Source organism: Brachyhypopomus gauderio, unplaced genomic scaffold (genome assembly GCF_052324685.1).
Source record: "Brachyhypopomus gauderio isolate BG-103 unplaced genomic scaffold, BGAUD_0.2 sc43, whole genome shotgun sequence".
NCBI classification, from domain to species: Eukaryota; Metazoa; Chordata; class Actinopteri; order Gymnotiformes; family Hypopomidae; genus Brachyhypopomus; species Brachyhypopomus gauderio.
The window spans coordinates 1620063-1641287 of NW_027506869.1; the positions used below are offsets into that span (position 1 = coordinate 1620063).

The 21225-nt window shown below is 47.8% G+C and overlaps 2 protein-coding genes across 3 annotated transcripts in view; both read right to left on the minus strand.

Moving 5' to 3' along the window:
• Nucleotides 1-6051: 6051 nt before the first annotated feature.
• kcns3a (potassium voltage-gated channel, delayed-rectifier, subfamily S, member 3a) lies at nt 6052-9529 on the minus strand. The gene is made up of 2 exons (XM_076985718.1): nt 9015-9529; nt 6052-8492 (listed from the first exon to the last, which is right to left on the minus strand). Exon 2 carries the CDS (start codon nt 8394-8396, stop codon nt 6903-6905), a length of 1494 nt encoding a protein of 497 aa, XP_076841833.1. The 5' UTR covers nt 8397-8492; nt 9015-9529; the 3' UTR covers nt 6052-6902.
• A 558-nt stretch (nt 9530-10087) lies between these two features.
• Nucleotides 10088-21225, minus strand: part of wdr35 (WD repeat domain 35) — a 26493-nt gene continuing 15355 nt past the window's right edge. For both annotated transcript variants that reach the window (XM_076985680.1, XM_076985682.1), the window contains 9 exons: nt 20145-20348; nt 19853-19999; nt 19632-19764; nt 19388-19498; nt 17589-17753; nt 17305-17445; nt 13442-13598; nt 12209-12443; nt 10088-10991 (listed from right to left, as the gene is read on the minus strand). In XM_076985680.1, coding sequence (XP_076841795.1) covers nt 10841-10991; nt 12209-12443; nt 13442-13598; nt 17305-17445; nt 17589-17753; nt 19388-19498; nt 19632-19764; nt 19853-19999; nt 20145-20348 — 1444 coding nt within the window. In that variant the 3' untranslated portion in view covers nt 10088-10840. The remainder of the gene's footprint in view (nt 10992-12208; nt 12444-13441; nt 13599-17304; nt 17446-17588; nt 17754-19387; nt 19499-19631; nt 19765-19852; nt 20000-20144; nt 20349-21225) is intronic.

Genomic DNA, 21225 nt, shown 5'->3' on the forward strand with positions numbered 1-21225 from the left:
CACATATCGTGCTGCGTGTGTGATCAGGTCACACTTCTCTCCTAACGTACAGCCGTTTCTCAGTGTCACTGCAGCGCTGAAACTCAGGGGAGATGCTCATTAGCGTTCTATAGGATCCAGTTCTAATGGGATCATATTTAGGGCAGTCAGTGTCTCCACCGCCAAGAGCTCACGGTGAGAGCACAGTCTGTGTGTGTGTGTGTGTGTGTGTGTGTGTGTCTGTGTGTGTGTCTGTGTGTGTATGTGTGTGTGTGTGTGTGTGTGTGTGTGTGTCTGTGTGTGTATGTGTGTGTGTGTGTGTGTGTGTGTGTGTGTGTGTGTGTCTGTGTGTGTGTGTGTGTGTGTGTGTGTGTGTGTGTGTGTGTGTGTCTGTGTGTGTATGTGTGTGTGTGTGTGTGTGTGTGTGTGTGTGTGTCTGTGTGTGTATGTGTGTGTGTGTGTGTGTGTGTTTGTGTGTAATAACCCAGCCTCTAGAATCCATAATCCAGTCCCACTTTTACTTCTATCACTCCCAATAGGATTAGCCCATTAGATTGTACTTGACGTCGGTGACATTTGATGCATTTCTTTTCCTCTACTCAGAGAGAGAGGGAGAGAAGAAACAGAACAGCAGACCCACAGAAACTTTGGTGCAGTTTCTCAGGAAACATGGCCGCTCTAAAAGCACCGTTATGACAGTCCCACCAGAAAATCAATACCCATAATGCACGCTTCCCTTTCGCAACACTGTGCCAGTGATTTCAGGCCTCGGCCCCCAGCTCGGTCTCCAGCTCACTCGACAAGTCAAGACAGCTCTCGCGGATCCCCTGACCACAAATGCAATAATACTCCACTCAGGCAGTGCAATCATTCACGTAACAATACTCTAGTAAGATAATATAATCATTAATTTAATAATAATAATCGGGTCATACAATATAATCGTTAAAATCATCAATGTATCAATATTTGAATCATATAGTATAATGATTAATGTAATAATACAGTCAGACAGAGGATTTGTTAATGCAATAATGAAGATTTATCTTATTACAGATCTTATTACAGTATTATCATAATACATCACAGCCGAAACACACCATACATGTCAGACTAAAGCGTATGAAAGAGTGAAGCTCCTTCATTAGTCCATATGAGTGAATGAGAAAAGGAATCTGTTCATTAAAAATAATCCCTGGTTGAAGTGCACTCGTCTCCTTCAGCGATGGATCTCGAGAACTTTAGTGTAATCAGTTAATGGGGTTGGGGCGGCGGGGGGGGGGGGGGTTCTGCTGTCACAGGGAGCACTCGGCAGGTTCTGGTCAGCAGAATGGGCCATAAACAAGACCGCACAGGAAGGACAGAGTTAGTGATCAGCAAATGTTCAAGCAGCTAACGGCTAGGGCTAAAGGCTTTCAGCATGTAATTAAATGAAACTATTTCTGGAGTGTGTGTGTGTGTGTGTGTGTGTGTGTGTGTGTGTGTGTGTGTGTGTGTGTGTGTGTGTGTGTGTGTGTGTGTGTGTGTGTGTGTGTGTGTGTGTGTGTGTGTGTGTGCATGAGAGAGAGAGGTGTCGTTTTAAGCTTTTTACCTAAAGGGTCTGTGTGTATGATTTAACTCCACAACACTACACAAGAATCAATGACCTTTTCATCCAACTGTATCTGATACAGATATAAAGCACATGCACAAACACATACACACACACACACACACACACACACACACAAACATACACGATGCAATTATATCAACCCTATGACATTTGTTCCACACAAGAGTAATGTAATTTTATGTGTGTGTGCGAACCACTAACCATGCAGGTCATACACCTTAAAAAGTTCTCTCTCTCTCTCTCTCTCTCTCTCTCTCTCTCTCTCTCTCTCTCTCTCTTTCACACACACACACACACACACACACACACACACACACACACACACACACACATACACACCTTATGTTTAGTGAAAGTTCGTGCACACATACAAGAGAAGTGCCCACCACATATTAATTTCACACCCCATTACCTGTACAGAACAAAATGAACTATGGGGGAACACCCCCACACCTGCAGAAATAATCCCCCTCACACACACACACACACACACACACACACACACACACACACACACACACACACCCTTCAACCCTCTTACATGATCTATCCCACACACAGCCCTCACACACACACATGCAGCCAGCCCCTAAATATCCTTCTAGTTTGTTCTCAAGGGTGTATCACTACAATAAAGAACCTTTGCTGACACGGTGAACCTCACCTTGTCTCATGGCGAAGTTACCTTGAGTTTTCAATCATTCCCTGCCTATGAAAAATGACATGAGCTGAAATAAACATTCCCCTGATGTCACCCATGTCCTGATGTGATCAAAGACTAACACTAGCCCTGATCCCCAGCAATAAACCCCAGCTGTGAACTCCAGCACTAAACCAAAGCGCCACAGAGCCATCATATAGTTGAGCACACAGCTTCTGTGCATGTACACTGAACGTATTACCACACAGATATACACATAAAAACCCAAGCTGCATTCGTGGTCATGGTCTCAGTCTTTTAGAAGAAACTGCCATTAGCAGTGCTGGTATTGTGCTGTAGTGTGCTGTCACACTCTTATAACGTTGCTTTGTTTGAGATTTCAGCTTTTTGCCAGAAAGTAGCATAAGAACAAAGCACATGGCTTGATGTTAAAATACACAGTGAGGGACGGAAGAGAGATGGATGAGGGACAGAATAGAGACAGGATGAGGGACAGAAGACAGTTAATGATCTGTATTTTGGGTCAGGCCAACTGGTGTGCTCCAGAAGCAATGAGGTCCTCGGTCATTCTGGAAGCACCATACCAGTGAAGGTCAAAGGTTTTTGTTAAAGGTTGCCAGATGTTGCTTCTGAACTCCCTCAGCTAAGGTGACAATAACCTGCGTATTCAAATGGTGGGGATTATAAAAGGATTTTTCAGCAACTGGCTCAGCAAAGTGGGTTCAGCTCACAAATCAATTCTAGCACTTAAATAGCTATTTGACTGTTTAAATGCAGTTACAACTGGACTGACAAGAAACCTTGACACAAAAGTTTTCAATATTCACCATGACGATTCCAAGAAACAGAAACTGTGAGGGGAGCATTTCTGAACATGAATTAATCCTTCTCCCAATCCCAATTATCACTCCAATGAGAATTTGACACGTTGACACTGAGCTAAACTGAAGTCCTGCGACTGAAAAAAGATATCTTCCAGTAAATGCATAGGAATCTTCTTTTTGGTACTGTGTTTCAGCTATCCCTGACCAGGCTATATGAATCAATATTCCCTCAGGGACGGCCACTTAGCACAGCAGTGACCTCTGTTCGATGGGAACTTTCTGGAAGCCCTCAGCAAAAGGTCAGCGCGGGAGAACAAAGATCCAGTCGTGTGACTTCACATGAAAGTCCATTGCAGAGCACCAGGTGACTGAGCTTGACAACAGCCGTCCATCCACACGACAAGACCAGTTGTTTGCCCTGGCAGCTTTCAAAGGGCCCATATCCTATATTTTCTTTTATTTTATAGTTTTTCTTGAGGTCCACTTATGTTTGCGTGGTTTATGTTTCCTCATGATTCATTTGCGAACGTAAGTTGCTGAGTGGGGATGGCGAACGTAACACTCGTGACGGAGTGTTTTTTCAATAGCCCTGAAATAAATGCTCCGTTTTTTTTTTGGTCCGTATCCAGTTAATCAGGAATGAGATTGGGTCCAGACAGGACTGCGTTCGGGTCCGGATCCGGACCGCGGTCCGCCAGTTGAGTACCCCTGCACTATGGTTTAGATGATGAAAGGGCAGATCTCTGTGTTGGGTAAGCAAAGGTCTGGGGAGATGAAACTGGGGAACCTCTCAGTTACAAACTTCTCCTGATCTCCTGGTGTTGTGACTCAACATCTTCATGTTGTGACTCGTGCCTCGTCTAAAGTCCATTTGCGGCTAGAGGCAAGCGAAGCTAACCAATTTACAATGTGTGACCTGTGCAGTCTGTGTGTGTGTGTGTGTGTGTGTGTGTGTGTGTGTGTGTGTGTGTGTGTGTGTGTGTGTGTGTGAGGAGCAACCTCTCCTCAGGAAATTGCACATCTCAGTTTTGCTTTTCCCGAAACACACAATGCCACACATCTGCCAACACTGAGTGCTGATTCATCCGTTCAGCCCCCGGAGCTCAGCAAGTCGAACCTTTAACCAAAGAGGACAGGGGACAGTTTAAAACCACCCGAGACATTTCATCCTGATGGCCAGCGACTTTGAGAACATGGAGGAGCTCTCAGACTCTAGAGCTGCTGTCATCCTGCTCGTCAGCTCAGACCCCAGGAACTGTGGGTCTTTATATTACATGGCATGAACGTATCGTTGGGTTCGAAGGTAGCAGGAGTGGGTAAAAACATTCAAATGTCCCTCAGCGGAACCACAAGGTTCTTCCTAGTATGTGGATGTATAACTTTTTGTAAAGTGCATTTTCCCATAAACTGAAAAAGTCAAAACAGAGGAAGGAATGTGTTCAAATACTAGACCTCGACGCTGATGGAGTCTGTGAGCACTTCTAACACAGCAACAAAGTGGATGGAGTTAAAGGGTTTGTGGGAATTGCAGTTCCTGTGTGTCCCCCAGGGAATAAGTATATCAGCAGTGTCCCAGTTTGGCTCTCTGATTGAAAGTTGCATGCTTCTTTAGCCATGTGGCTGTGCCAAAGAGGAAATATCAGGACAGGAGCACTCACGGTCCTGCATATAATCAACTGCCCTGTGGAAAAGATGAGAGGACATTGAGAATGCTTACGAGGACCAGTTTGCTCACACACACACACATACTTTTGCTCACCCTCCAGTGTCTCACTTTGAAAGTAATTGATGAATCATAGAAAAAAGGTGTGTGTGTGTGAGTGTGTGTGTGTGAGAGTGTGAAAGAGATGGGAATGAATGAAGCTTAGCTAAGGCCTTGATCAGGTTTTGCTTCATACCTGGCCACAGTTCAGCAGAACAAATGAAATACTCGGTTTGCCATAGAGAGCGTTCCAACGCCGTCTCTCAAAGTGAATGCAGTGCGAGTCACGCTCGGCTGATGGCCACGAGCCCCGCCCTGCCTGCTAACCCCGCCCCTCCCCCCTCCCCCTCCTGACTCCACGCACATCCATCTGGTGGCGACACGCTGGCCAAAGCGCCTCTGACTCGACCTGCTCGCGACGCTTGGCCTCTTCTCCCTCCGCTCATCGAGCCAGTGGGCACGTCTCAGGCAGGGAGAGAAATAGTTCTCCCTCCATAAAAAGGGACAGGAATCGAATCAGGACAGAGTGCATTAGCGTAATGGGAGAAGTGAGTCGCGCTGGCAGATGAGCCCTCTTCCTCCTCTTCCTCCTCTTCCTCCCACTGGCCCCATGCTGCAGTTTTCACGGCCATCGCCACATCTGTGGGGTGAGGTGGGGGGGTTGCTTATAAATATTATTATCCTAATCCCCAGATATAGTTTAAACCACGAAACAACACACACAGCTTGACTGACAGTAATATTTCTAAACACCTGTAGTATTAAGGCTCAGAGTGGCAACGCATGGAGAGATTTCGGGGCACCTCTGTCACTTCTGAACCTCAGAGCTCCTCACTGAGATTAAGCAGCATCTGACTTAATTAGCCAAGTGTGGACGGGATGTGGACATAAGCTTTCAGAGAGCAGCTGTCCGGACGTCTCTGCTGCAGGCAGCGAGCAGTCGTTTACAGAAAGTAGATTTAACTCATCCTGACCCTGTGAATTGAGTGAAAGGTTGCTAGTGGTCATTGCCATTATAATGAATCACACCTTTAAAGATCTTTAATGTGATCTTTTCATTAGGCATATCTAATTGCACAGGAAGGACAGTAAATTCACTTTATATGGAACAGCATAAATCAAAGCCTGAAAATATAGATATAGGTTCTCCTATATCTAACTCTAACTATATAAACTCCTGTTGGTATGTAAATGCTTGTGGTTTGTGGACTATTCTTAGATTAACGTAAAGACATTCATTCGTCCGCAACTGATTTTCCAGGTTTTTAATATCATTTTTTTTCGTTAAATACACACTCATGCAGAGGCCCAGTACAGGTGGCATTGCATAGACGACGCACAATACCGGTCACACCTCCTCTTTCTGGGTCAGTGCAAAGACAGTACAGTGATCAGCAGCTATGTGGAGGAAGCCTCCATCAACGCTTTATTACATCAGCGTCTTCTCCTGTCTGCCTCCAAGCCTCTGAAATATTCATGCACTATTCCTTCCAGATCTTCAATGGACAGATGAAGAAAGTAGAGGAGGGGGCACAAACATGCCGTCTTCAAGTGCAACATGGCCGTCAATAGCTATGAAATATTCAGAAGTCTCTCTTAGCCCCCATGCGGGAGACAACACTTGAGCTTTAATTAGACGAGCAGCCAGTCCGTTTAGGGTGCAGACGTGTCATCGTCCAGAGTAACAGGTGAGCGGCATTTGACAGCCAAGTGCAGAGTTGTGCATCAAAGCAAGACTCCTTCAAGGGAGTCTCGCTCACCCGCCCAGCAGCAGGAACAGGAAGTCGGACAGGAAGACGGAAATAGGTCAGTCGCTATTCACCCTGAGAACCGACGCCAAGAAAGTGTCGTTGTATCTATTGATTTTTTTAAACTAAGTGCTTCTTAAGACTCGTTTGAGCTCCGCATAAATGTCTTTTGTTCATGTTTTGAGAATTCACAGCTGAGTATTCTACTAGACTAACAGGTCCCGATCTCCCAACGACAGTCTGAAGTTTCGTCCCTGGGCAGAAAACTAAGGGCACGTGTTCTACAGTCGCTCTGAGGAGCTGCGAACGTTGCTCTCAGCGTTGCTGCTTGTCTACGATTGGCCAGCGTGGATGCGATCATCTAGTCAGGGGTTCACGTCGCCTTGCCAGTCTCCACAAGGCCTGCCGTGCAGACGACGTCAACGTCCTGGATGCTGGAGGCGTCCGAGACGTCCCCGCCACTCGCGACGCTGCTCCCAGAGGACTGGCTGGCCAGGAGGGACCCGTGAGAGTAGAGGTCCTTCACGTCGAAGAACAGCAGTCCAGGGATGGGGCCCCTGATCTTGGCGGCGAACTGGTCCGCTAGCACGATGGCCTTCTGTCTCTCGTAGTACTTGGAGAACTTGTTGAAGATAGTGCTGACGGGCAGGGCCACCACCAGCAGGCCGCAGATGATGCAGAGGGTGCCGACGAGCTTGCCGGCCAGGGTGACGGGACACGTATCCCCGTAACCCACGGTGGTCATGCTGATGGTGGCCCACCACCAGCCCACTGGGATGTTCTGGAGCTCAGACTCGTCCTCGTCCCTCTCCACGAAGTAGATGAGCACAGAGAAGATGGAGATGCCCACGGCGAGGAAGAGCACCAGGAGGCTGACCTCGTGGTAGCTGTGTCGGAGCGTGGCGCCCAGCGACCTCAGGCCCACCGAGTGCCGGGCCAACTTCAGGACGCGGAAGACGCGCATGAGTCTCAGAATCTGCACCACTTTCCCCACGTTCTCCAGTTCCTGGCTCTCCTCGGCTTGGGCCACCTCCAGCAGCAGCGTGGCGTAGAACGGCACGATGGAGACCATGTCGATGAGGTTGAGGGCGTTTCGGGCGAACTTGCGAAAGCACGGCGTGGTGGCCAGGCGGGCGGCGAACTCCACCGTGAACCACACCACGCTGACCGTCTCGAAGGCGGCCAGCACGGGGTCCTCCACGGGCTTCTCATTGTCATCCAGGCGGTGGAACTCCGGCATGCTGTGCACACACATGGCGGCGATGCTGGTCAGAACCATGGCGAGCGACACCAGGGCCAGCACCTTGGCCGAGCGCGAGTGCGTGGGGTTCTCCAGACGCAACCACAGCTCCCGCCGGCCCCGCCAGCACCAGGCTCCCTCGAACTTCTCCGCCTCGTCGTCCGAGGACGACGCCTCCGTGCTGGACTCGGAACCGTCCTGGAGGTGCTGCCGCAGGGCCTCGTCCTCGATCCAGTCGTGCCCGCCGCCTTCCTTCTGCTCATGGAAGCGTCCGCTGCAGCAGGAGTCCAGGTTCAGCTCCCCGATGCCCCAGTACTCCAGCTCCTGGCTGAAGCTGAACACGCACAGCTCCTCCATCAGGTGGATCCGACCCGTGTGGTAGAAATTGAGCACGTAGCAGAAGAAGCGTGGGTTGCGGTCAAAGTAGTACTCGCTCTCTCCGGCGCTGTAGTCGTCGCACAACTCCAAGATGGCCGCCTCCGAGCGGCACAGAAGGAGTCGCCCCAGACGTGTGTGGGGGAAGCATTGGAGAACGCCCCTGGCCACCCGCTGCTTGTAGCCGCCCACGTTCAGGTTCAGGAAGCTGTCGTCCGGACCGGTCCGGTGGAGGATCTGCCCGTAAACCATGGTGTGCGCCCCCGGGGCTTGAGGGGCGGATGCTTGGGAGATGGAGCGAGACACTCTTCAGGACGAGACTGGGAGGCGGGGTGTGGAAATCATCACCTGTAACACAAGACACCTTGGGCTGCAAGCGATGACATGACAGTAAAGTTTTCAAAAACGTCCCAAAGCTTGAATGCTGAGCTCCACACTTCCTCCGTTTCAGCGTGTGCTTGCACTGTAAAACGCTGGGAGGGCAAATGTATCTTCCGCTCCCAATCAAACACTACAACTGATGCCACTAATGGATATTGATCCTTCACGGTGAGATCAACAAAAGCTCTTCAGATCATCATGAGTATTTTAACACTGCTCTCACCTGTCCACTGGGTACTGTTCTTCAGTGGTTAACTACAGTTTAATTTCTCAGCAGCACAGCCCTGATCTAACGGTTTTAAGTTCTTAAAGTATGGTTAGGGGTTAGAGTAAGGAAACAGGCAGTTGAATGAAACCTTTTTTGCCCACAGAAACCCGATACAGAGACGAAACCATGAACATGTACTCAAAATATCTAATTAAAAAATACCTCGGGATGCCACGGGGAAATTAGTGGGTTGTACATCAAGTTCTTTAAAAGATTTTTACCTTTAGATCCGTCCGGTGCAGCCGCTCCACAGAGAAGGTTTCCAGTGTCGTGTTCGTCTTCTCGCCACTTTCACGAGAGAGCGCAGTTCCCGTCCCCGTACAAGTGGCCGCGTTGGCTCCATGTCCCGTTGCGGACTGTGGCGGGTGGGACACCGTATTAACGGCGCCGCCGGTCAGCGTTGCGTCTGCGCGTCATTGACCCGCGGTAACGCGTTCGCGCGCGCGCCTCGCGAGCGCGTCCCTCGCGCTCCACGGCGGTCGTAAGCGCGCGCGGGGGGTCGGTGAACAGAACCGGACGCAGAGAAGATAAACTACGAACTAATAACGACGACGAATCCCCCGCTGTTAACCAGAACCAACAACCCCCAAAAAGTGAACGCTGCTCCACTTGTGGGAACTTGGTAGTTTTACAACTAAGGTGACCAGCGCCGTAGTTGTAAGAGACGCTTTGATCCAGACCACAAGTCCGCTCTCATCAGACAACCGACCCGGTTCGGCGTCTGGAAGCGCGTGCTAGGCACTTTCTCCTTTTGCTTAGTGAGCAAAGCGGGACATGTGCGCCCTGATGGCACAGCCGACATGTCGCCGCCACCTACAGGCCACCTGGCACACTTCAAAACGGCGCTCTTGGTTTATTATGTACTAAAGTCGAGGTTTTCCAAACGCAGATGACAAAAGCGCATCAGATAAAGATTATGGCAGATAAAGATTATTATCCGTGCGTTATTACTGCGTTAAATCGTACATATGTAAGATAACACACATTTACGACTATGGGAAAGTAATATTCAAGTGCATGGTGTGATGGGCTAGGCACCACACCGAGAAAAGGTTTTTTTTTTCATTTTGCATAAGTCTTACAGGTCTTAGGTCAGATTTGACCTTCCAGCAGCTTGACTGAATTATATGGTTAGGCACAGGTGTCTGCACGCCGATAGTCTCATTCACCACAAGGGGGCAGTAGAGTTTAGGGGGACGGAGGTTCGAGCAGTGAAAATAACGATATGTACTTGTTAGAAAAATAAATCAGACTGCAACATTTTATGTCCATAACAATACCCGTCCACTCGCTGTTCTTCCAACTAATTTTATTACTCAAATAAAAAATAATTTATACAGAAAATTACAGCTGCATATACAGTCTGTGTGCGTGAACAGCTGCATTCACACACACTGCATTAAAAACGGTGCTCCACAAAAAGAATTCTTATGCAAGTAGACACAGATGATAAAGTAACACATCAAAGGGATGTTATCATTTGTTAATATAAAGACTTTCAGTACATACAAGTGTAAACATGTAGGCAAGAGCTGTCACCACGATGCCAAAGGGTGTAGTGAGACTCAAGACTGTTTGTTATTCAAGGCTGGTGTCTTGGACTATACGGCCCGATGGGTGACAGGCCAGTTCAAACTCCACACAGTCAGAGACTTCCTATACTGTTACTGTAGGCCCACACCAAACGTTTGGCTCTCAGATCTGCTACACCACAGTCAACTAATCCTGGGAAGGACTTGGAAATGCTTCCTGCCCACATTTATCTTCAGTGAAAACAGCCATGCACAGGCCACAAGCTGCTTCTAAATGTGCTGCAGTCTCAGTTCTAAAATCATTACCATTGCAAAGGCTTCGAAAACCGTTTCTAATTTCTTTATGTTCGCAAACCCAGCAGATTTAGTGTCAGTTAACTGCGGTGTAACCGCGGTGTAACTGTAGTGTAACTGTAGTGTAGGCGGTGAGTGTCCTGGGTTTCTTCTTGGACGAAGAACAGAGAGAGGAGGAGGGCGTGGACGAGGGGCACGGGAAGGTGGAGGGATGGGCGGAGTCAGGCCAGTGGGGCGTGGCACAGAGGGCAGAATTTGTGGTTGGCGATGTCCTGCTCGTGAGCGCAGTGCTTGCACACGCCGCACATCCAGAACTGGTAATCGGAGATGCGTCGGCCAGTGACCACACACGTTGGCAGCTTGTCCTCCAAACTGAGAGAGGGAGGGGTCAGAAGAAAACGGCATGACCAAAAGAAGCGTCCTCTACATTTACGGCATTTCCCAGCATGCACTTGTCCAGACAGACTTACAAAGAGGCTTTTTAAAGCATGCCTAAGTTTTTACACCTCACTCCCTCCTGTAAACGTTCTGGAGTGAACTGTGAAACAGCATTTTTTTTTAAACCTCAAATCCCCAAAGCTGGGAACATTGAAAGGCAGAGCACCATTATTGCAGCATAGTTGCAGCCAATGAGGTGGGATGGCATTTCATGGCCGTGCTAGCGAACCCAGAGCGAGACCCAGGGCAGACATGACCGTCTGAGAACATCCTGCCGTTTTCCCGTTATAGCCTAAACACGACCTGAACCTTCCATTTCCACATGTCTGCCCTGAATAGCCAATAGAAACCGTGGTGTTAAAGAACAGCACCAGCAGTCCGTCCTATGGTGAAGTTTTTGGACTGAAGTGAAATTAATTTGATTTTCAAGAGGTAGGGGAAGACTCCGCACTGCTTCTAGAGAAACCTGAGGGTCCCGGGGTCTCTGGAGATCACCCTGAGTGCACTCACATGGACCAGCACTCTTCTCCGCCTCCTTCCTGGGAGCATGACCTCCAGCTAAAACCAAGTTCTGCATATGACGTCTCTGTCTACTCCCTCTCCTTCAACCCCGGACCTGAACCCAGTTCCACGTGGTGCGACCTCCTGCAACCTGTGTGTATTTTTAATTTCTTTAATTTCTTACACTTTTAATTAACTAATTCGATGTCTCCGCGTGTTGCAACTGTGGAAATTAGGCGATTTCTTAGGGCAAGAGGTGCTTTGTGAACGTTTTTGCTTTTGCAATGTTTAAAGGTTCCAAACTCTTCTAGCTGGGAACTTTCGTAAGGTTATACTGAGCTTGTGGCATTACTGCCAGAAAGTGTCTGTTCATCAAAATGGAGAACTTTGTCCAGTTACTCCTAGACGCAAAATCACTATAACACAATATGGAAAGTTACAAATAGCCCACCCTAGTTTTAGTTGGTAGGCCCACCTTCAAACGACCGCCGAAGCCCTTTTCATTTTTTCCTGATATACTGTCGTTACATCCAAGCGTGCACAGTGCAAACGTGTCTGTATTTGTTTATGGGGTAGGACTACGATGGAATGAAGGAACGCTCTGAGTCCACACACAGCCCGGGCGGGTGCGGAGTGTGTGCGCGGGTCACCTGTCGTCCGCACTGTCGAGCGGGCTCTTGTCTTTGGGGCTGTGCTTGGTGAAGATCTGAAGGGCCAGGTCCTCATAGAGCTGCCTCTGCTCTGGAGACAAGCTCTCCAGGGACTCCAGCTTGATGAAGGCCCGGGAGCAGGTCCCGAAGGCCCGGCTTGCAGACGAGCAGACGGCCAGCAGGGAGTAGATCTCCACCGGAGGGATGATGTCTTCATAGTCGCGAAGGTGAAGAGCTTGAGAGAGAGAATGGGGGATGGGGAGACAGAGAGAGAGAGAGGAAAGAGAGGGAAAGAGAGTGATATTGGGAGAGGGGTAAATAGAGAGACAAAAGGGAGAGGAAAAGAGAGGGATGAGATAAGTCAGACCCAAGAAAAGAAAGAGTAAAAAAGAGACAGAGATTGAGGAGAAAGAAACAGGTCAAATGAGGAAAAATGTGAAGATGGTGAGGAAAAGAGGGAAATGGGTGAAGATATAAAGAATGATGGAGAGAGTAAAAGAAAAAGAGGAAAGGGAAAATGAGACACAAACACAATATCTATTTTAACTTTATTAAACTATGATTCTAGTTTCATTTAAAGATATTCCCTAAATGAATAAGCTGTTTTATCTTGGGTGGGGGTGTGTGTGTGTGAATGTGTGTGTGTGTGTGTATATTCACTGCCCAAGATGATGTGGAACATCTTCACCATCTGCATGACAGGTGATTGAACACACACACACACACACACACACACACACACACACACACACACACACACATACACACACACACACACACAGGTGCACGCAGTTCCCTAACAGACCTCCTGTGTGTTAGGGTCCAGGCCAAAACAAATAAGCAGCAGCGTAGGGTGTTAACTGACCACGTGTATCTGTGAGGTGTGTGTATTACACAGTGTCGCACGCGCACACACACACACACACACACATACATATATGCAAACACACCTAAAATGTCTTCTTGAGTTCTCAGACAATCATTAATGCTCACACAAACCCCATGTGAAGCCCTACACAGGCCACACAGCCTCTGTGCACACAGTAGTGCGTTTATAGCAGTACGGTTCATAACCAGCCACAGGTCACTGCTGCACACACAACACTAATAAAGGAAAGAGATTTATAGCAGACAGTCCTACTAAGCCATTAGCACAGAGGTCAAAAGCACAGTCAGTAAGTGTGTGTGTGTGTGTGTACATACGCGTGTGCGTGTGTGTGTGTGGTGGTATACCTGTATTCATGGCAGCCTCAGGCATGCCGTTGTACAGCTGTCTCTGGGCCAGCAGGAAGAGGTGAAAGGCCTCGGCTCCTCTCCACGCCTGCTCCACCACACGAGTGTCTGACACACACACATCCTCCTCCAGCAGCCCGGCCAGGGCCCACGTGGCCTGAGGTGTGTGTGCACACACATACAAATATACACACACACACACACACACACATACATATGTATACACACACACACACAAATACGTATGAATACACACACACACACGTATGTATACACACACACACACACAAATACGTATGAATACACACACACACACACACACAAATACGTATGTATACACACACACACACAAATACGTATGAATACACACACACACACACACATACGTATGTATACACACACACACACAAATACGCATGTATACACACACACACACACACACACACACACACAAATACATATGTATACACACACAGAAATACGTATATATACACACACACAGTCCTGGCAATCATGGTCTCGTGGTAGGGAACTGGTCTTGTGACCGGAGGGTCGTGGGTTCGATTCCCAGGCCTGAGGCCATGACTGAAGTGCCCTTGAGCAAGGCACCTAACCCCAACTGCTCCCCAGGTGCCAGGCTAGGGCTGCCCACCGCTCTGGGCATGTGTGATCCACAGCCCCCTAGTAATCACTAGTGTGTGTGGGTGTGTTCTAACTGTACAGATGGGTAAAAAGCGGAGGACAAATTATGTTTGTACACACACACAGAAATACGTATGTTAGAGCTGGGCGATTAATCGATATTATCTATTAATTCGAATTTACAGTTAAGGACGATGTGTTTTTAAGAAAATCGATTTTCTGAGATTTAATTTTCACCACCGACGCTGCACTGTGGGCTCCCGTAGTTCAGTGAGTTTAGCACCTCCCACCCATCCACCCTCAAAACACACACACACAAACATGACGGCGGAACTTGTGTCCAAGAAAAGAGCAACTAGCTCCGTGATCTGGAGTTGGTTCGGTTTTGCGGCGTCAGATGTAGACCAAACAAGTCCTCGCTGTAAGGTGTTTGAAACCGATAGAGGGAGAGAGCGAAGAGTGCTATTCAGTTGCGCTGTCAATAAAGTTTCCCTCCGCGGGATATTTTGGATTAAGCAGTTTCTGCCTCGGTCACCGAACCCGCTTCAATGGATTATACTTTCGCGAGTGACCGTAGCGCGCGGCTCCGGGCACCTCGCGAGTGTGTAAAATGGAGACAAATTAAGTATTATATCGCGATCCATTATTAGTGTTGACTTGTAACTCCTGCGGTAGCCCAACTCAAAAGTAGACCAAAAAACCGCACCCCGCGACCCCATAATTTTTACCCGCGGCTGGATTTTCCAAACAAGCCCAATTTGGCGTGAAAACGCGAACCTGGCAACTATTGTAGTATAAAGTATAAACTGTGGTAGTATAAAGAAACAGTGGAAGGAACATTTACCTGACGAATTTTAATGTTACATTGTGTTTCAGGTTTGAAAAGTGCTGGAATTTAGGCTAAAGTGAGGGGAGCCCTGTTCTTAATCAGAATGTAGACAGCGTGACTGTCAGTACAACATGCAAGAATTGTTCAATTGTATTTGTTTTCCATTTTATTAAAGGGCACCAAATTATTTATATCTATTTATTTTTTGAGGGTGTGTTTTATTTATTTATTTTAAGTTTGAGGTTGCATTGTGTCAATGCTTAAAGTATGTTGGAGAAAACCTTCTAAAAGTTACTGAATGTTCTCACTTGTTTACAATTTGTTTCTGCTTGCACTTTAACCCCAAAGGGGAAATTTAAGTGAAAAATAAATTAAAACTTTTTTTTACCATTCCTTTATCATCTGTAGTTTTTTAGTAGAGGAAAATAAATCTATTAAAATCGAAAATCGGATTAAAAAAAAATTAATCGAAGATTTTTTTGGAGGGCCATATCGCCCAGCTCTAACGTATGTATACACACACACATGCACATGTTTGTATATACACACACGCATGTAGAGGTGAAACGATTCTTCGAGTAACTCGAGTAATTCGATTACAAAAAATATTCGAGGCAAATTCTTTGGCGGAAAACGAAGATAGCGGTGTCCGTAAAAGGGCAAAAATGTCAAAAAGTGTCGGACCATTTTTCGCTGCGCAAGGTGGACAACGTAGTGCAGTGTCTTTACTGCGGATCTGGCCTACCCAGGGCATAATTTGAGCCGGATCCTGGCGGAACAAATAGTTATTGAACAAATAATTCTATAAAAGACATTTTTAAACACAAGATCCACATTCAGGCTTCCTAAATCACACTAAGAGCTCTCCCTTTTGGCGATGCCTTTCTGCGTCTCCATAAAGCTAAAAGCTAGTTATACTTTCGCGAGTGACCGTAGCGTGCAACTCCGCGAACGGCGGAAGCGTTCATACTTGACGTGTCACAATTCTGTGCAGTGTATTCCGTAACGATATGTGGTAGTATAAAGAAACACCCCTCAAAAACAGGGGAAGGAACATTTACCTGAGGAATTTTAATGTTGCATTGTGTTTCAGGTTTGAAAAGTGCTGGAATTTAGGCATAAAATGCACTTCTGCACTTAAAACACTTATAAAACACACGTAAATCATTTAAAAGTAATTTTTATAAACGGATTGGCTTGTTATTTTGACATTTGTGCGGCTAAGCGTTGGGTTTTGTGTGCGATCCGGTGACATTGTTGGCCTCAGTGATCCCTTGTCTCGTGCCGCTGTTTGCGTTCCGGCATCGTTTGATTTACAAATTAAGCACTGGGCCTACCATAACAGTACTTCCTCAATGCTTCAGCACCTAAACTTATTAAAGCGGAATAACAGCCAACTGCTTGCTCATTTTAAGAGAACTTTCATGTTGCATTACACACTATCAATATTATTGTGTTAAAAACACAAAAATGTGATTTTATCCGATTACTCGATTAATCGATGAAAAAAATCGACAGAATACTCGATTTAAAAAATATTCGATAGTTGCAGCCCTACACGCATGCACATGTATGTATACACACAAACACAAGCATATATGTGAGCATACACACATGCATGCACAAATGTATACATGCTCAAATAAACGTATGTATAGGCACACATACATATGTATGTATACACACACATGCATACACATATGTATACAGACCCACAAATGCACGCTCACACAAACACACATGCACACACATCCTCCAGTGGACTACAAATAGCCTCTCTAATGACCGTGATGACAGGCGGAAGCGATCCAAAATACACCCACTAACTACAGCCTCACTGACTGGATCTTCACCCCCCGCTGACCCAGACCTGTCACTCACACCACACGGTTACTTCCCCTCAGAGATGTCTGTGGGGGACGTCGAATGTCCCCTCAAATGGGCCAGACATGCCGAAACTTTATGGGGCCTGGTCCAGGTGGGCCATTAGCCAAACCTCTGATTTTATGGGGCCTGGTTCAGGTGGGCCATTAGCCGAACCTCTGACTTTATGGGGCCTGGTTCAGGTGGGCCATTAGCCGTACCTCTGACTTTATGGGGCCTGGTTCAGGTGGGCCATTAGCCGAACCTCTGACTTTATGGGGCCTGGTTCAGGTGGGCCATTAGCCGAACCTCTGACTTTATGGGGCCTGGTTCAGGTGGGCCATTAGCCGAACCTCTGACTTTATGGGGCCTGGTTCAGGTGGGCCATTAGCCGTACCTCTGACTTTATGGGGCCTGGTTCAGGTGGGCCATTAGCCGTACCTCTGACTTTATGGGGCCTGGTTCAGGTGGGCCATTAGCCGTACCTCTGACTTTATGGGGCCTGGTTCAGGTGGGCCATTAGCCGTACCTCTGACTTCCTGCCCTTGACTTTGCTGTGCTGGGAGCTTTTGACCTGCTCGTGGTAGTTCTCCACCAACAGGGCGGCGAGCACGTACAGCTTCTTGACACGCAGTGGCCTGGTCCTCTTCTTCGCCTCTTCATCAGCGATCTGTCCCAAGGGGAAGGTGGACCAGCTCAGTGTTCACCAGTGGAGCACATAGTAACAAAGTCCCAGGACCCCACATGCACCAGTGTCCCACACACAGTAGCACTGTCCTGGAGCCCCACGTAGATGTACCCATCCTCCCTCACCTTAAACATGAGCTTGGCAGCCTCCAGGAAGTGATGTGCCTTGCGGTACAGCTCTACAGCCTCCAGGGTTTTGTTCTTCTCCAGCAGATGGGTGGCGTACTTAGACAGCAGAGGACCGATCTCCTTCATATTGTGGTTCTTAGCCAGTTCCACAGCTTTATTCCACTAAAACACACACACACACACACACACACACACACACACACACACACACACACACACACACACACACACACACACACACACACACACACACACACACACACACACACACACACACACACACACACAGCCAAAAACAAACACACTCAAATACACATTGGTAATTCAAGCTAATGTTGCGCAGCAGTAGGCCTGTGTTGAAAAAATCGATTTTCCTGTTCAGAATCGATTCACATATGATGATCTGATAATCGATTCGTACGTCTAAAGATAAATTTTTTTAATTAAAATAATTTTTTACATTTCCCCCAGTGAACTTTTACCCCCGCCTCATCACTGAATTCACACAGGTGCACTCGGTCTAACTAACTTTAAAACAACATGGCGTCGGACAGTGACGACGATAGTCAAATCGGAAATCTGAAAACACCACAATCTCTCAAGGCTCCAATTTAGCAAAAATTTGGATTCAGAGAACTAAAAGGGACAAATACCCTCGACAAAACTAAAGCCATTTGCAAAACATGCGGAATAGAAGTAAAGCATTGCGGAAACACTACGAACCTGAAAAATCACCTGCTGCGGCATCACCCCTACCTCAAGCTAGAGCCACAGCAGATAAAACTAAGAGATTCGTTGACACTGCCAGCTAATTCGGTACGTTCTCAGAAAATAACCGAGGCGATTGCGGGCTTCATTTGCAAAGACATGCAACCTTATTCTGTCGTTGAAAGCGATTGCTTCAGACACCTGATGAAAGTCGCGGAACCTCATTATTATTCAATTGTATCTCGCAAGCGATTGACGGAAGAAGTGATACCAAACATGTACCAGTCAGTTAAGGAAAACGTCAAGAACCACATTCAGTCAGCAGAGAGAGTTGCCGTTACTACCAACACTTGGACATCTGTGGCTACGGAGTCATACATGAGTGTCACCACACACTTTGTTGACGATGAGTAACTACCAACTACCAGTAACTTTGCTGTTTAATATCGATATAATACTAGTTTTAACATGTTGCTTCTCTACACAGTCAGGAAACAGCTCAAATACATTTTTAATAACACTAAACCCCGAATTGGATCGAATCGATGAAATCGAAATAAATCGATTATTAATCTTCAGAATCGGAATCGGATCGATTGTTCGAATTTGAATCAATACCCAGCCCTACGCAGCAGTGTTGTGTCAGAAGAGACAGGGGCTGGTCTCAAGGAGGTCAGGATCAACATCTATATCAGCCAACATCTCCAGCTTAGCAAGAAGAGTGAGATCAACAGCACTCATGCAGGACTAACGACTCAGAACATTAGAAACCAGGACAAAGGACGTATGTTCAGTTTGGAATTTACCACCATAATTATGGACGTGTGTATGGAGAGTGTGCTGGGAAACAGAGGCTGGGATAATAAGTGGTCATTACAAGCATGAGCGTTCCAGCCTATAATTTCCGTCCTGGTCGAGAAGCAGCCAAATGCTCTCAGGAAACCTGAAGCCCTAGTATCTACTGGCTGGTGAGGGACAGGAGGCGGGGCAGGGGGCAGGGCCTGACAGTCCTCCAGGGCAGCTGTGGTAGCCATGGGGAATGTGATGTGAGGTGGGGGTGTGATGTCAGAGAGTGGAGGCGGGGTTACCTGGTTGAGGTGCACGCAGGTCTCAACAGCTGCTTTGGGTTGGCTGCACCGCAGATACGCGCTCACCGCCTGCTCACACATCCCCACCGTCACAAACATCTGCCCGATGTCCTGAACACACACACACACACACACACACACACACGCCAACATGAAGAAATGAAAAGATGCAAGAAAACACTGACAGGGTGACCAATGGGGGACAGATTGGGTGATCAACAGGGGACAGATAGGCTGATCTCACTGGCAGCAGCTTGTGGTTCTCGGGCAGTGAGTTGGCGAGACTCTCCAGGCCCTCGTAATCCTCCAGCATGTAGTAACACTCCGCCAGCCTCTCCTGGTTGCGGCCCTGCAGGTAGTACTGCACCGCGTTCAGCCTGAGACACACAGCCAACACCGTGATCAGACAGTGGAGCATCCAGAGGACCGGTGGGCACGGGGGGGCCACGTGAGTTTGGGCGGTACCATTTCTGCCTGTCGGCGAAGTAGTCGCCGATGGCGTTGTAGGCCTGCTCCTGGAGGGCGTCGTCACTATCGCCCGAGCCCGTCCGCAACAGCTGCAACACCCTGAACCAGTCGCCCAACTTTATACGCAGACCGATGGCCAAGTCCCTGAGAGAGAGAGAGAGAGAGAGAGAGAGAGAGAGAGAGAGAGAGAGAGAGAGAGAGAGAGAGAGAGGAAAGAAAAGTGACCTGGAGGTGCTGGGCTTGACCCCACCCCCAGGGGGAGGTGCCAGGCTTGCCTGCGGCCCCGTACCTGCGGTCCATGTCCAGGTACATCCTCTCGGCCTCCTCGAAGCGGCCGAAGTAGGCGGCCACCTCGGCCTGCTTCATGGCCTCGCTCTGCAGGTTGCCCAGACGCTTGACGAAGCCGATGCCCTGGTAGTCACGGCAACGCACGAAGGCCTGCTCCGCCGTCTTTAGCTCCAGCTTCTGCAGGGCAGCCTCAGCCAGCAGACGCCTGCACACCAGGCCAATCAGATCATGGGCTCAGAATGGGACCAATCAGATCATTAGCCAATCTGTTATCAGATGATCATGTCATCATATATTAGACCTCATTCACTACCACATTAGACCTCATTCACTACCACATTAGACCTCATTCACTACCACATTAGACCTCATTCACTACCACATTAGACCTCATTCACTACCACATTAGACCTCATTCACTACCACATTAGACCTCATTCACTACCACATTAGACCTCATTCACTACCACATTAGACCTCATTCACTACCACATTAGACCTCATTCACTACCATATTAGACCTCATTCACTACCATATTAGACCTCATTCACTACCATATTAGACCTCATTCACTACCACATTAGACCTCATTCACTACCACATTAGACCTCATTCACTACCACATTAGACCTCATTCACTACCACATTAGACCTCATTCACTACCACATTAGACCTCATTCACTACCACATTAAACCTCATTCACTACCACATTAGACCTCATTCACTACCATATTAGACCTCATTCACTACCACACTAGACCTCATTCACTACCACATTAGACCTCATTCACTACCATATTAGACCTCATTCACTACCACATTAGACCTCATTCACTACCACACTCAGAGCCGGAGTGGCTAATCGGGAGATTCGGGAGGATTCCCGATGGGCCGGCTCATGTCAGTCTCTAGTTTGGGCCGATTGGGAGGGAAAAATAATTTTGGGCCAGATTTGGACATGAAACTCCCGGGCTGAAAATGTGTCCCACTCCGGCCCTGACCACACTAGACCTCATTCACTACCATATTAGACCTCATTCACTACCACATTAGACCTCATTCACTACCACATTAGACTT

What these genes read in the sequence shown, in the direction of transcription:
- kcns3a (XM_076985718.1), bottom strand. Translation starts at nt 8,396, where the DNA reads ATGGTTTACGGGCAGATCCTCCACCGGACCGGTCCGGACGACAGCTTC.